The sequence below is a fragment of the Lutjanus erythropterus genome, chromosome 6 (assembly GCF_056507025.1).
Source record: "Lutjanus erythropterus isolate fLutEry1 chromosome 6, fLutEry1.hap2, whole genome shotgun sequence".
NCBI classification, from domain to species: domain Eukaryota; kingdom Metazoa; phylum Chordata; class Actinopteri; order Lutjaniformes; family Lutjanidae; genus Lutjanus; species Lutjanus erythropterus.
The window spans coordinates 37,655,591-37,672,182 of record NC_139322.1 but is presented as its reverse complement, the minus strand read 5'-3'; the positions used below and the strand labels follow the sequence as shown (position 1 = coordinate 37,672,182).

General features: G+C 41.3%; 1 protein-coding gene across 1 annotated transcript in view; it reads right to left on the bottom strand.

The window, feature by feature from the left end:
• Positions 1–3,417: 3,417 nt before the first annotated feature.
• The window catches only part of pard6b (par-6 partitioning defective 6 homolog beta (C. elegans)), a 28,333-nt gene continuing 15,158 nt past the window's right edge, over positions 3,418–16,592 (bottom strand). Inside the window, exon 3 of the mRNA XM_084721818.1 lies at positions 3,418–4,983. Within this exon, the coding sequence (XP_084577944.1) occupies positions 4,043–4,983 (941 nt within the window). The 3' untranslated portion in view covers positions 3,418–4,042. The remainder of the gene's footprint in view (positions 4,984–16,592) is intronic.

Genomic DNA, 16,592 nt, shown 5'->3' with positions numbered 1-16,592 from the left:
CAATAAACAGAAATACAAATGATGAACTTAAGCGTGATGGTGACTGTATGACGGTACAAGTGCACATAGGTTCAGATAAAGCCAATAAACATTACTGAGAACGTGTGTTTGTGTGTTTCAACCATGTTTTATGAGTGAGATAAAAATCCATGGCAAGGTCAGTGCTATCACTTTTAACAGGAGACCAAATGCTGAAAATCAGTGAGGGAAATAGTAAAGTATCTGCGCTCTATTCAAGGAGCCAGTTAGCAGCACAGCATGTAGCGCTAATGGATATATACTTCCAATAAATGTTATGGATCTGCTTCAAGAACAGGAATGACATAAAACTGTGCCAGATTTAAGAGCCTTTCATGGGATCAAGAATAGACATTTCTTAGTGATTTCACCAGCAAATTATTTAGAGTTCAAGGGATAGTTACATAGTATTTTTTAAAGTGGGGTTATATGGGGTACTCATCCAGAGTCAGTGCATTACCTACAGTGGATAGCAGACAGGCTTTTCCGATGGAGAATTGCTGTTATATAAGACAAATATTGCTCTCCCCAAAGCCACCAAACTCCTTTGGAAAAAACAGTAATTTTACCTTGCAGAACACAAGAGTTGCTGGTCTACCACTGCCTCTGTTGGTTAGTTTGTTTGCACCATTCTGTCACTTTGGTGCTATCGACCACCATATACATAAGGGATAATGCACAGTGAGCAGATCATTATTGCAAAATAAACCCTGACAGGGTGATGCAGGATACCAACACAAAGTGGAGGGGTCTTGATTTATCCTGATTTTCAAAATTATTTTATCGCTCCTCCAGACTCTATGACCAGAACTGTGTCCATAGCAACAGGCTGCTCTTCATAGCAATGGTCTGTTATTCACAGCAACAGTCTCTTATACATAAATAACAGACCTCAGAATGCTGTATTTACCAATCACAATCGGGTATTTAACAAAGTCATGCAAAAATGGTGGATAACTTCATCATACAACCCCTCTTCAAAAAACTATCCCTTTAAGATGCACTACGAAAATTTGTTGGTGAATTCAGATTAACTTCACAACCGAAAAATTAAAAAAAATCAAGTCAATGATATTTATTCAGCCTAAAAGTATAAAGTTGCCTCTGAGAGCTTAGGAGTTTTAAAACATGTTATTTAAAAAAATGTTTCAGCTTTGAAGAAAAAACTCTTGAAATTTAAGCCTACTCGGACAGTCAAGTTCATTATAGCTTTGTTAGGGACTTTTCCAGGAAAGCAGCAGCTCCGATGGAAACGGCACATACAGATCAGAGCCAGGACCTACTGTTGCATAACACAGACCTCACCTTTATCAAATACAGAAAGCGTTTGTTCCCAGTGTACCTGCATGTGTGTTTGTTTAAATATGACTCAATCTGACCAGGACTTATTTTGAGATACAGCCAGTTTCTCTATCGTCACTGTATGTTATCACTCATTTCAACTCACATCTGTGGTTCTATTTGCTAATAATGTCACAGTCCAGCTATTGATTTGCCATTTAGGACCATTAGTCAATATTTAGTAGCTATTTTGAACACAGCTGTCGTCTTAACATTCTCTCAGTGTATCATTAATTGAATTCAATGAGAATGAAGACAGAGAAAGAAAATAAATGGGCAGACATGCTGGAGAGAACACTTTTCATATGTGAATGTCTCAGGACACATCCAAGTGAACCCAGCAGAGATGAATGAACTGTACAGCACTGAGATTAGATATTATTGAGTCACGGTCTAGAAAGAATGGAAGAGGGAGAAAATAAACAAATGCAAAAACAAATGAAATCACATTCACATTTTGTCATCTGTACACATGCAGCAGGGGAAATAGCCCTTGTCGCGAAAAAAGGAGGGAGTGCAATATGAAGGAAATATAAGAGGGAAATTAATTCTAAGATGTCCCCGTTTCCAGGTAGGAGCAACTTTCTGGAGTGACTCTCGCTTTCTAATAAATCAGATGGAAACTGGTGATACAGTCACTTGTGATATACAAGTATCATAAAAAGAAAAAAAATATTAAAATAATATAAAACTCAGGCCTAAGTTGCTCCCAAGAATTATGAAAATCATCAGCCTTTCATTATCAGTCTTTAACACAGCAGGTAAAGGGCCGAAAAACAGCTAACAACAGCGGTTAAAAGCATCTGAGCAGGCATTAAGAACCCAGACCTTTTTTTTTTTTTTTTTTTAGGCGATTTCTCTTCAATAAAAAGTACAGTATTATTGCAGATCTCAGCACTTGGTCGATTGTTGTGGCACTGTGTTGTGTGGAAAGTACCGCAACTTGTGTACCGATCGCATGCTGTGGTCACCTGGGGGGAGGGAGGTGGTCGTGGTGTGGTGCAGGGGGTGGGGTTGTCAGATGACGAGGCAAGAAAAAAAAAAAAGAAGACGACCACAGATTGTCAACAAAAGCTTGAGTTAAAATCCTGCTCCAGTGTGTGTGGAATGAACTTGTTAACAGGACTTCTTCCTTCATCTATTTAGGGGACTTGTGAGAGGAAATGTGAAGGATGGGGCGTCTCATCTCTGCCCTCTAGTGGAAGTTTGGTGTCATAACAGTTTTAGGGGGGTAAAAACAAGTGCTTCTAGTGATTTAGAAATGCATTGGGAGGTATGGGGGCACCAAATTACACTTTTTCTTCTTTCTTCCTTTTTTGAGCCTGCAGGACCAGGGAGGGTGTCACCACTATGGCACACATGCGTGGTCATTGGCATGTAAAGGAGCAAAGTATGGGGTGCAGTGTTTGACGTGTGAATGTTAGAAAATACATTTAAGTGTCATGTTGAGATTGAAAGCGATAGTTTGGATTATTTTATCTGGGGTTGTACGAGGTATTTATCAATAGAAGCAGAGACGGGTGCCAGCACAGACGCAAAGCAGTGAGGCGACAACAAAAGGTATCTTAGACACTTGAAGGGACAGTTCACCCCAAAATCACAACATCAAAAATACACAAATCCTGGCCTGTAGTGCTATTGAGCCATATATATCAGCTATAGAAATATAATGGGACTAAATGGCACTCAGGTTGTGGTGCTCAAAGTATCAAAAAACTAGTGTACGTAGGAACTTTTTTCTTTCTAGTACAGAATAAAAGTATTTCCAGTGGTTCAGGGAAAAATATGTACTTTTGATTTTAGGGTGGATTGTCCCTTTAATCACAAATCAACCTAAAAAAAACAAAAAAAACAATGTCGGTTTAAGTGTACACTATATTTAGAATATTTTCACTGCTTTACCTTGCTGTCAGACAGCCCTTTCCGATGGGGAAACGCCATTATATAGGCCAAATATCGTTTTCTCAAAACCAACCAGACTCCACTGTTAAAAACAATAATTTAACCGTGTACAGTGCAAAGTTGCTAGTCTACCATTTCCTTGATCAGTTAGTTAGTTTATGTCATTGTGTGACTTTGGTGAATCCGAACTATCTTTTTAAAACAACAAAGCCACACAATAACACAAACTAATTAACATATTGAGGCAACAGGAAACCAGTAACTCCCATGTTCTGTGAGGTAAAATTATTGTTTTCACCCATGGAGTTTGGTTGATTTGGATAGCACAACATTTAGCTTATATAAAGTTGGTTTCCAGTCACAAAAGGCTCTCTGATGGCAAAGTAAAGCTGTGAAAATGTTCTAAATATAATATACACTTAAAGTGAGATTGATTTTTTAAGTGGCTAAAATACATTCCGCTGTCGATCCATCTACAGCAGTACATTGCTTAGCTTCCATGCTGAGACTCCTCTCAGCTTCTCTAAACAGGGGCTGTGCTGACTGTCATCTATTGTGGGTAATACACTGACAATCAAGAAGTATCTCATACAACCCCACATCAAACAATCCCAACTATCCCTTTAATATGTACATGTTTCATTGTGCTTCTCGGGTCCAGTCACTGAATGGTAGTACATGATGTTCCCATGTTTGTGATCCATGAGTCCCACAGGTGTGTGTAGTAGTATTTCATAGTGTTTGTCTCTGGTTTCCAGTGTTTAGTGTGTGAATGCCCAGTTTACAGAGTTATAACAGTGCCATCCTCCTCCAGACTCTGCCTCTCCATTGCTCTGTCTGGCGACGGCGTGGTCGAAGTGGCATTGGTGTTGCTTAGTGACCCGCTGCTGCCGCTGGCTGGCAGGGTCCCATTGGCGTTGATGGAGAGGGCGGAGGTGGAAGTGGCAGCAGTGGTGCGGAGGTTGAGGTGCGGTTCATACCGAGGCAGCGAGGGCATGCTGTAGTTGGAAGGGGCGCGTCTGATGGGCTCAGCCTCGCCTCCCGCCTCGATCACCAGGTCCTCATCGTCCTCGTCGCTCTCCAGCTCTCCAACAGGGAAGTTCTGGATGATGTGCGATGGCATGGAGGCCGCCGCCGCACCATGCGATGAGTAGCCGTAGTAGCTTGCGCCACTGTCCGACGAGCGCCCTGAACTACCAGACGCCGCGCCTCCTCCTCCTCCTCCTCCACCGCTGCGAACAACATTGTTCCGCTGGTTGGCAGGCTTGACGGTGATGATGAGATTGTGGCTGTTGGCGATCATCATGTCCGTCACCTGGTCCAAAGACTTTCCAGCCACCTCTATACCGTTCACCTCCAGCACCTCGTCGTTGACCGCCAGCAGGCCGGTGCTCTCTGCCAGCCCGCCAGGCACCATGCGAGAGATGAAAATCCCCGGGACCTTCTCCAGGCCCTGCGGGGTGACCCGTACGCTGGAGCCGTCGCGGATGTAGAAGCCTAAAGGTTTTTCCTGGCCGTGCTTGTACAGGCGAACGCGTCGGTGTGTCTCAGGGAGGATGTCCACATCAATGATGGAGGAGACAGGCCGGAAGTCCCTCGGGAGGCTGATGATCACCGGTGGTTTTTTCCTGTTGGCGTCGGGCCGCAGAAGTACCGCCGAAAGCACTGTGTTTTTCTTCCTGGTCAGCGAGTCTGTGCCAAATGTTGTGTAGTCAGCTTCCTCTGCAGAATAAAAGATAGAGGAAGTAGAGAAAGGGAAGTAGAGAAGAGGAAGACAGAGATGTGGCACGGAGACAAAAAGGGTGGCAGAGAGAAAGGGAAGAGGGAGACAAAGAGGATGCACGTTACAAAAGCTGGTTAATTTTCCATTAACAGTGTACCAGGCTCGTTACACATTCTGTTGCATCATGTCGTTTTCAGGAGAATGAATAATGTTTTGCAGCGGAGCAGCTCTCAGCCTGAGGCACCGCTGCAGGGTGTCTGTGCTGAACACACACAAGACGCTGATCCCCAGAACTTCCCTCAGGTCATACTGATGTGAAATGCCACACCAGCCAACCGGGAGCTCAGTCTGACTCTAAGTCCTTCATCAGCACTCTCTGACATGCTGCCACTCGCCTCTGTGGGTGGCAGCAGGTGCATATGGTGAGCAGAGATGCTGTATTACAGATTTAATGAGCATATGGTTGGTATCACAGATTGATTGGTCATGTGAATCCTCGCTTCTCAGCCTGTGATACAAAATACATCTGGACCCAGTGAAGGCATGACTACATAACAAAGGGGAAAAAGGCAAGCTGTGCTTCTGACCAACAGCTTTTAAAGGACTAGTCTGCCAGTGTATCTCTGTAGCAGTACAGGACTTCATTTGTCACACACGTCTTTTACCAAAAAAGTTGCTGCTCCTTCGATCTGTATATTGCACTTGATTATATTACAGTTTTAATTGGGTTAATTCACCCTTCTCTAAGCCCCACCTCCAAGCAGCAACTGTCCAATCCTCGCTTCTCAGCCTGTGATACAAAATACATCTGGACCCAGTGAAGGCATGACTACATAACAAAGGGGAAAAAGGCAAGCTGTGCTTCTGACCAACAGCTTTTAAAGGACTAGTCTGCCAGTGTATCTCTGTAGCAGTACAGGACTTCATTTGTCACACACGTCTTTTACCAAAAAAGTTGCTGCTCCTTCGATCTGTATATTGCACTTGATTATATTACAGTTTTAATTGGGTTAATTCACCCTTCTCTAAGCCCCACCTCCAAGCAGCAACTGTCCAATCATATCTTAGCAACCATAACTAGGGCGCTGCAGGCCTGTCAAGCTTTACATTTCTCTACATGCGGAAGCAGTTTGCAAGAGGGTCCGAGTTAGCATTAGCTTACATTAGTCAGCTACACTTATGAAATCTGCTTGTGAGTCATCATTTAGCCGACAAAATCCACTGTCATCAGCTAGAAATGAGAAGCTGCTTTTGTTTTCTTCTTCATGGAATCACAGACCTCGCGTTTCAACAATTACTCCCAATTTTGATGCTAAATCTGCCACCATTATCACCATGAACTGCATAAATGGAGTGCGAGAATAAAAAGTTTTACAGGCATAGCAACAGTAACTAAGAACCGGACCTCATGTTGTTCATTCACTTATCAAAGAAAATGAGTTGAGTTTGGGATATTAATATCCTCCATTACAAGTAAAAGTTAAATTATTGAGTTTGTCTGGTTAAACATCCATGAAAGTTCATCCATAAATTCTATCACATGCCAGTAAAAACTCTATTATAAAATTTCCTAAGATAATACACCTAACTGTTTGAGATACAGAACTGAGGAGGGAACATTCATGAATGTTTTGGCAACGTCATCTGTTGAAAAGTTTCAGGAATTCAGTTCATTCCTTCACTACATCAGTCCTGAAAATATAATTTAATCAAAAATAATGCAGAATAATAATTACCATAGCATGCTTTGCAAAGAAATGGACAATAATACTTTTATTGTGGAAAAACAAATCCTCTCCTACTTTTCAGCTGTTCCTGGGCTAATTATCACAAATCTTACCATTAGAGAGACTAACCTTAGAAAAAAAAATATCGGAAAGAACTCTGGTCCCAGCTATTTTCTTACTTGTTCTAGGTATACTGCTTTGTTGTTGTTGTTTTCCGTTTCCTTAATTTGCACTCTTCCTTGCCGGTCTCTGTGTTGTTTACTTGGGTGTATGGGGTAAAGGGAAGGGATTAGAAACATGAGGAAACTCAGTGTACTCTGTTATGATTGTATGAATACATCTTGGTACTGGTTTATAGTACACTCGTTGCAAATCAAAATTTGTTTTTTAAAAACAAGGAATCATTAAGGGAACGGATAAACAATCAGACTGAATCGATGCTGGCACTGCTATTAATAAAATCTTATTAATTCCCATCACTACATTTGAGCCCAGAATAATATGGTCACATTTTAGCTGCATGAGTCATCGGGATGCCACGAAGCCCTGCCCTTGTTATGTTCAGTCTGAGGAGGAAGTGTGTACACTGTCAAGCTACTATAGACTTTAACCCAGCATGGCTGATATCAACACTAGATCGAGGACTGGCCAGGTAAGGGAAGGAAAAACTGGACCTTGGCTCTCTAATAGTTAACCAGCAGAATACAAGCAGCTAAACATTAACATCTTTGTGACTTTCAGTTCTCTTTTTTGCCTGATTAAGACAAGTTTTTATCTATTTCTGGAACTTTCTTTTGAATATGTCCTCAACTTTTTCACCTTTTCAATGCTTCTCACTTTGTGCAGTTTTGGCAGCACTTTGTAAACTCCGCTTTTAGATGAAAGTGCTCTATAAATAAAGCTCTGGCAATCTTACACTGAATACTTGTTCCTGGATACTTGTTCTTTCCTCACTGTTCGTCTCTGCCTCTGAGTAAGTGTGTGTGTGAGTAATCTGGGAAAATATCCATTCAGGTGGCTGATAAAGATTCCAGCTCTCAGGTTCAGGTACGCACCCCACCACTCCCCTCTCCATCCCTAAAACCGAAACAAAGGATCAACTGTCTCGAGAAAGAGCGGCAGTCTCGCGTTTCAGTTCCCATGAGGCACGAGTCTAGTGTATACACACGTAATTTATCTTTGCCAGCACCGACCTTACGGGCCAAATCTACATGTAGCAACAGTAGCTTCATAGGAGTCTAAAACACTAGTTTCATCATCCTGTTCAAACTGGTACATGCCTTACCCTCAGCATGTGTAAAGAAGCCATAAAGAGGAGCAGTATGCACAATGGATGTACAGGTGGATATTTCAAAGCACTTTGACACACACATCTCTTCCTCCATCTTTGACACAAGGGTTGTTCTTGCAGTGCAGTCATGCAGAGAAAGAGGCGATGCTCCACATCTCATTTCACTCTTTCTAGACTTCTTTTCATCTAAACCATCCCTCTATCTCCAGCATATGAAAGGACAGACCTGACAATGGAGTTATAGTTGAGGAAAGAGAATGGGACAGTCCCTCAGGGCCACTCACAAGCACGCACACGTACACACACAGCAAAGACAAACCGTTCCGGCAGCAAATTACGTCGGCGGCCTCCTGACCACAGCATGTGTAAACTACATGCACATGGCGACAACATATGCAAACATCCGCAAGCAGATGTTAACTTAAACAAGCACACAGTCCACATTCATCTATAAGGTTCATCCCTGGCTAGTGGAGATGTCTGAGCACTAATGAAGAAAAAAGAAACCCAGTAACCTAACAAACCATGGCTACATTAGAGCTCATTAGAGCACAGAAGTAAAGCTCTCAGTCTAATTGGCTGCAAAGGCCTATAGGCATGGTACAACATAAAAACACACTCTTCCTCATTTGTTAAAGTACAAACGACCTCCTTTTGTTTCTACTTTTTTGTTTGCACACAGAGAAAGTAATACTGCTAAGATTGTCCCAGTGGTGCCGAAATAATATGCTGGATGATACAACAACATGTTTAAGTTCTGTGTGCAAAATAGATAACTAAATGTCCTGTACAAGGCCGGTGCATGGCAACGATAAGGTCCCTTCCTTTTTTGTCACTGTGATGGGAGGTGAGGGCGGCTGAGGCAACCAGTTGGCATCAAGGAAGCACACACACACACACACACACACACACACACACACACACACACACACACACACAAGAATTATTAGACCAGTAATTTATAAAAAAAAGTAATCCTATATCCAGGACAGTCAATCTTAACATCAGGATTTTAAACAAAATGCTTCAGGTTGGTCCTGGGACTGATCTCACAAAAGTTACAGTGGATCTCTGTTAAACATGTAGAGAACAACTCAGAGAGTACTGTAGGCTCAAAACACCAACACGTTAGAAAATAAAGTGTGAAATTTACTGCAATAATTATAAATTTGTAGATCACATATGGCACTTCTAAACATATTTGTAGAAAATCCACCATCATATGTTAAATGATGAAACTGTCAACAGTACAGGGCTGCAGCTATTAATTCTTTTAGTAATAGAGTAATCTATCAATTATTCTGGCAATTAATCAAGTAATCAGATAAGAAATATTGTGCGTTCTGCAATTTCTTTCTATTACATTACTATTGCTTTATTTAAGAACAATGGTAACATACAAAAAAGAAAATAAGACAGGCATCCTGCTTAGTGCTTACTTTTGTACTGAAGTACAAAAGGAACCGCACACCTTATCTGTCATGTCTTGAGGGAACTCTTTATTTGCAAAACTCCTGTGAGATCTGTGTCCATTTCTGGTAAAATAATCAAACTTGTACTATCTTTTGCTGGTCTAGGGTGAATTTATATCTGGGGAAAAACTGACTTTATATAACATCCTGCTGATGAAGAAAGTCAACAGATCAGACAGACAGGGAGAGAGAAACGCACCGAACTCGCTGTGTGCAAATGTGTCCGTATGGAGGAGCTGCACTGACACAGAGGAGAGGCGCTGCAGCCGTGTGATAATAAATTATATCAAAAATTAGATTAATATTTTACATGTGTCTCCACATCATTCAAAATTCGTTTTAATCTTATTTTAATCTAGTTTTTCCCTCCACCAGTGAGAAATTCAGGATCTGGCCTCACACCACCACTGCTGCATAGGCCAGGTTGACTGGTGAAAGAGCAGTGAGCATCAAGATGGCTAGTGTTAGCACTGATGCTAGCGGTCTTTCTCTGTACTGACAAGTCCGCTCTGTGCTGGAGGTTTCAGGTTCTTTTTGCCTGCACATGCATATTAGACAACAACTGGCTTTCAGATTGGTTACATATGAAATCTAGCTTGCTCTGGGTACGTTTGTATCTCAAGTTTTAGTGAAGTACTCAGACATCTCCCCCTTCAGTAGACTGTGAAAACTCTTCTTTAGTGACAAATGTTGCACAAAAATACCACACAAGTGGTAAAAAATATAACTCAACTAACAAACAAACTATTTTGATAATTGATTAATTGTTCAAGTAAATTTTCATACAAAATGGCAGAAAATGCTGTTTTCAGTCTCTCAATTATGGAGATGTCCCTCTTATTTTTGTTTATTACCATATTAAACTGAATATCTTTGGGTTTTAAACAGAAAGGATGAGACATTTATAGACATCAGCTGACCTAGATTAAACATGACAATTAACTTTAGTTGTTGTTGTCGTTTGATAACCGCTAATAAATAAAACAATCTGTATAGAGGCGTGTAATAATTCACTTTGGGTAAGTAGATTTCCGACCCACTTGCCTGACCAGGAAATTGGAAAAAAACAAAAAGCATTAATGTTGAATCCTGCAAAATGATCCAAGCTTTCCTCAGGCAGTAAATACATTATTTGTTGTCTGTTGGATGGCAGTATATGTAGGACATATCTCGCTTTAAATCTTTCCCTTTGAGCTCTGTAAACACATGATGCATGACTGAGGTATGCTGCAGCCAAACAGTGTACAGGTATGCAGCTGGTCTGGCTAATAATTCACAGAAAAAGGTCAACTACGATGGTAAGAGATAGCAAAGTTTTATGATGCCAATATTTGAGACACAACACAATGCTGCTGTTTAAACTGTTCTGACATGTGTGGAACAATTTGCAACAAATCAAGGCAGGGATAAAGAACTCAGTTCAGAGTTTTTCTGGTAGTTCCACCTTTTCTTATCTAATTAAGCTAACATCAGCTCCAAGAGATGATTGGGAACACCAGTTTGTTGCATGGTTGAACATGAAAGAGTATAAAAGTTTATACCAAGCATACATATATTAATCTAATAAAGAGTGGGATAAGGCCACTGATGTCACCGTACACTCTGATACAGTAGCATGTTGACTTCGATACAGTGTGAAAATACTTCACAGTGGGCTTTTTTTAGCATAGCCTGTAAAGTAATATCAAATGCTACTTGGCTTTAGAAATAACACCAGGCTAGCTTAGTTAGACAGATATGCTAATGTTTGCAGCTTATCAGGGCAGACAGCTGCACTGTTGAATCTATTCCTTTCACTTGTTCTGTTCTATTTTTGGTTTGGAAAGGCAAAGAAAAAAAAACCACCCACCAAACTCTTTATATACAGCAAGCTAACACTCTCACTACAGCCCCATGCACACATCTTAAACACTGAGAAATCAAAAGCTTTGGGGACCTGCTGAAGACTGGACATTTGGACTATCACTGAGATATATAATACGGCACAGCCTGTAAAAACAGCTGTTTAATGTCTTCTGTGGCTCTGAAGGAGCTCTGTCATGTCTGAGAAAATGACCCCTGAAAATGTCATAGTGATGTCATCAGGGTTAACTCAGCTCTGGCTTGAGGACGATGAAATCTTAAGGTAAGTCTGTGGTACAAACAGGGGGCATGGCATTTGAAAGGTGCGGGTGTTTTACATGGGAAGAGGGACAAAGAAAAAGATGCTATTGCTTGCACTGTTTTTAGTTAATTAATTTTTTATTAAATTAAAGTATTAGGTAATTACATTATTAGCATATAGAAGACCCCAGGCAGCTCAGATTGGCGGTCTCACCTCCTCTGCACTTGTGCTCAACACCGGAGCCCCCCAAGGCCATGTGCTCAGCTCCCTTCCTTTTCAAGCTGTACACCCTCAACTGCAACAACCTACATGAAGAGACCTCTATTCTGAGGTCCAAACATCAGTGAGGTGTCTGTGCAGAGTCCAGAGGACAATAAAAGACAACACTCACCCCTGCCACAGCCTGTTTACCCTGCCAGGGTTCAACAATTAGGATTGCCCACTTTCCAGGGGAAAGTAATATGTCATGTTGGGAGAATAAATCTAGCAACTCACTTGCCTGACCAGACAAGTGCTCAAAAATAATCAAATTATTAAACAAATAAACATAACTTTTAATGCAAAAAAGGCAAAAAGGGCAAAAAAAGTCCTGTGGGAGATTTCCTGCTTTTCTCCATTTTATATTATACTAAACTGAATATCTCTGGTTATGGACTGACTGATCACCTTGGACTTTGAAAAACTCTGATGGACCTTTTCACAATTTTCTGCAACTTTAGACACATTGCAGCCCTGGATTAAACAGGACAATTAACTTTATTAAATAATTCAATTTGTACAGGTGCAAGTAAAAAGACGTGAACACTGCCTTCTGCTGCCTCGAAAGTGATACAGAAATATCTACTGCTGCACCACCAGACTACAGAGCAGCTTCTTCCTTCAGGCTGTAAGACAGCTTTTTTCATCTTCAGCACTATGTAAAATAGTTTATTTTCATTTCTATACTTTATTATTTATTCAATCAACCTATTCTGTACAATTGTAACATTGTTTTTTGTGAGTAGCAAAAAGGGAACTACTTAATCTCTCAATACAACCCTGTGTTGTATAGTGATAAATCTACCTTGTACTATGGGAAATGTAGGATCTGGTGTTTTTATGGCTTAACCCATACTACATTAGTCCACATATCTCAGCCTCTGCTCCTTTGTTTTTTTCTTACTGTCACTCGTCTCTTTTGAGCACCTACAACTTTAATGGTTTGCAATAATAAATCACTAGTGTACTCCTACTGCTACTGCAGATGAACTCTCTGCCACCAACCCATGTTAAATATGTATGAAACTACCTGTTGGTGAGGAAAAAAATAGGGAGTGCAACACTAGGTCAAAAAAGTACACACTGGTGGTGGAAAAAGCCAGGGACTCTTCCAAGGATGCTACGTTGGAGTTGGTTTCATCTCTTTGGGCAATCACAGAAAGATACACCTGCAGTGTATCAGTATCATTCTTAAGGCATAACTCACAACCCCTGAATAAAAACATAATCCCCAGCACTGCCTCGGCTCTGTGCAGGTTAGGTATTCCAACTATGCAGTGGCTGCTTTGATTTCCCACACTTTGAATGGAGTCAGTGAGGAGCAAAGGAAGCGAAGCAGTGGAGGAGAAAATGACAACCCAACACACATCGTCACAAGCGAGGACACATGCGGTGATGCTTAGTCATTCCTCTCTGTAGTATGTAACTAACTCTCGAACACGAGCAGGCACACAAGCACACACAGGGCGAACAACTAATGCATCTCTATCCTGACACTGAAGGGACTAAAGACAACTCAGCCTAAGGACAGGAAACCACTTGTGCGCATTGGCATGCATTGTTTGAACACGTCATCTTCCACAGCGCTCTATTCTTCACACACTCTGGATGCATCACGCTCCAACTCTGGACTTTGAACTTAAAAGAGCCGATGTTAATGGCTCAGAATAAGTGGGATGTGCAGGCATTCAGAGAGCACGCCACAGCTATTGACACCATTAACACTGTGCGCGACACTAACCACTTATCTCCCGCTGAAATGCTTTTTTCCTCAGAAACTGATTTTTGTACGCTCGAAAAATTGAAAAAACAAAAAACTACAAAAATGTATTATAAATGCAGTGTGCACCTTTTTCAGTGGACATGAATATACTTGCTTCTCTAGCAGCACTTATGCATGCACCTGTTCCAACACTCTCATTACAGCCACTCCTTTGGTAACAGCTACTCCCCTGATCACACACCATTTCAATTATGGTGAAGCGGAATGACGAGGCCCCGGCTTTCCTTGTAACATAATGATCCCTGACGACAACGATGACAGCAACAGCGCATTGCTTCCTGGTACCTGTCGTGCTGGGCGCAGCGTCAGGGAAACCCGACACTGTGGCCAGGTGACACAACAACACCAGGACGGAGCAACATGACAGTCATTAGTGCCACCACTATCACTACTACAACTACTACTGCAACTGCTACTGCTACAAATACTGTTGTCTACATTTATATTTCAGGCTTTTATGCAGCTACTCTTGAAAGAATAGTTTGGATTTTTATGTAGTGTTGTATGAGGTACTTTTCAATTACTATTTACATACTACATACCTACAGTAGATGGGTATATTTGGAATATTTTCACCGTTTTATCTTGCCATCAGACAGCCTTTTCCAACAGCACACCTCTATTATATGAGCCAAATATTGCTCTTATCAGCTTCAGTGTTTTAAAGGCAAATTTTGGCACTTTTCATGTGGATGTCCAGTTAGTGTTGATGGTAAACGTAGTCATTTGAAGTAATAAATTCCTCAGCTGTTACACTGACCAAGAAAACTGAGGTTTCCCACTCCAGAGCTGTACCAGCAGTACCTACCATAACGGATTGCACTTGAGCTTCTAAATTCCACGCCCATGTTGCTGTGTATCACCTCCCTAGCCTATAGCTTTTATTTATTTGGCCAAAACGTACCATTGGGTGGCAAAATTACTCAACTACAACACCCCCTGACTCCCCAAAAGACAGAGACTAGATATCAAAGCTGAAATAGCCTGCAGTTATTCTCTGGATGTCAGAAGAACAACAGATTTTGTGGAAGGAGATCTCCGCTTTCTCAAACAATAAAGCACACGCAGGAATTTATTGCTACAGTTGACTACATTTACCATCAACATTGATTGGACAAGGACACGAAAAGTGCTAAATTTTCCCTTTAAAAGAGTTAGTGTGCATTTACTGAAGTCAGACAAAACACAAACTAACAGATCCAGACAGCAGTAGACCAGGAACTCCTGTGTTTTGTGGGGTCTAATTGGTTTAGAGAGAGTGATATTTGGCTTTTATTTATGACTGTTGTGTCCCGTCTGAAAAGGCTGTAAGGTAAAGCCAAAAAAATATTCTAAATGTAGCTTTCATGATACTGATTTTGTTTTTGGTAAACACTGATAGGTGCTGCTGACCCTGTCCACAGCAGTACATTGCTTAGCTTCCTAAACCAGCACTCCTCCTGCTTCTCCAAACTGGGGACGTGCCAACTGCCATCTACCATAGGTAATACACTGACTATGGATAAGTATTTCATACAACCCCCTTCATAACATCTGACCTATCCCTTTAAAGTTATAAATGTAATGTAAAAGTATGGCATTTTATTTATAATAGCTTTTTTTCAAAGCAGCTATTTTTGCTTTAAAATGGTATTGTAAACACAGATGTTACCAGTTATACTAATTAATGTTCCATTGAGGTCACACAGTGTCAGGCTGCTGCTATTGTGCATGTTGGCTCACTTGAACGGCTCTGCTACACTAAATGGAACAGGACATTAATTACTATCATTGGTAACACCTGTGTTTACACTACTACTTCATATCAATATGTCTGCTGTGAAAAAAAGTCTTTAACTCACTGTGACTGTAGCTACTACTGGTCCCGTATTATTACCACCACAGTGATTGCAGTGAGGTCCAGAGCATTATGAACAAGGTCACAGCACATAAAAACATTAATCATTACATTGCATATGACTAGTGCTCTAGCTCAAAACATTATAATAAGTAACAACTGCTGCCCATGGCACCAGTCTTCAGTAAGCAAACATCATGTCTCAAGGATCTGAGTCAGAAAACCACAAAGAAAAAGACAAGAAGTCGAAGGTTGTCGTGTTCTGGAAACAGTCAGGTTTGTTGATGACAAGCCTGGACGTTAACCACACAGCCGGTGCCACGGTGTTCCTGACACAGAACGATCCAAGAGGGGGAGGAGGTGGGAGTGTTACGTGTGTGTCGATGTGAACTTCTTGTGTTGATGAGAAAAAACAGGGGTGGTGTATAAAACAAAAGATGTGAACCGTGCAGGAGAGACAGAGATACAGCGAGCACACACACACAGTTGAGAGGGAGAGAGAAGAAAGGAAAGGAGAAGGAGGAGGAGGAGGTGATAAAAAACTTTCAAAGGAGTAAATTCCCAGAGGGTTACTATTCCTGGTGTGGCGAGCATACCTCCCTGGCACAGCCCAGATAAAAGTGCCTTAATGTTGCTGATAAGACGGAGAGAAAGAAATGGAAGGAGGGAGGTCAAAGGGAGAGTGCTGAGAGGAAAAGGACGGAATAAGGACAACAGAGAGGCAGACTAAGAGGGTGCTGATATGATTGAGGTGTTTGTTCGGGAAAGGAAGATGCTGTAGAGGCCTGCAGAGGTGTGAGGCAAGCTGGAGCAAAGACAAAACCTTGATGTATAATTGAGCTGACAAATTTGAGGAATGACTTATTAAATCCATAATTCAAGAGACTCCGGTCATGAACATTAGCCGGCTCTGAGGCCTCCTCATATCATCTGACTGAATTATCTATGACACTCATCAGTCCTGCTTTATTACTCTGTCTTCACAGGAGCCATTAATCAAAAAATACTGTAGATAAAATCTAAATTGTGGGGTAAACCAGCTGTGGTGTATTCAATGTACAATTAACAGCTTGTGACTGAGGTTGATGCAGAATGAATACATTTTATTTGCCATGCAACTCTCAATGTACAGCGCT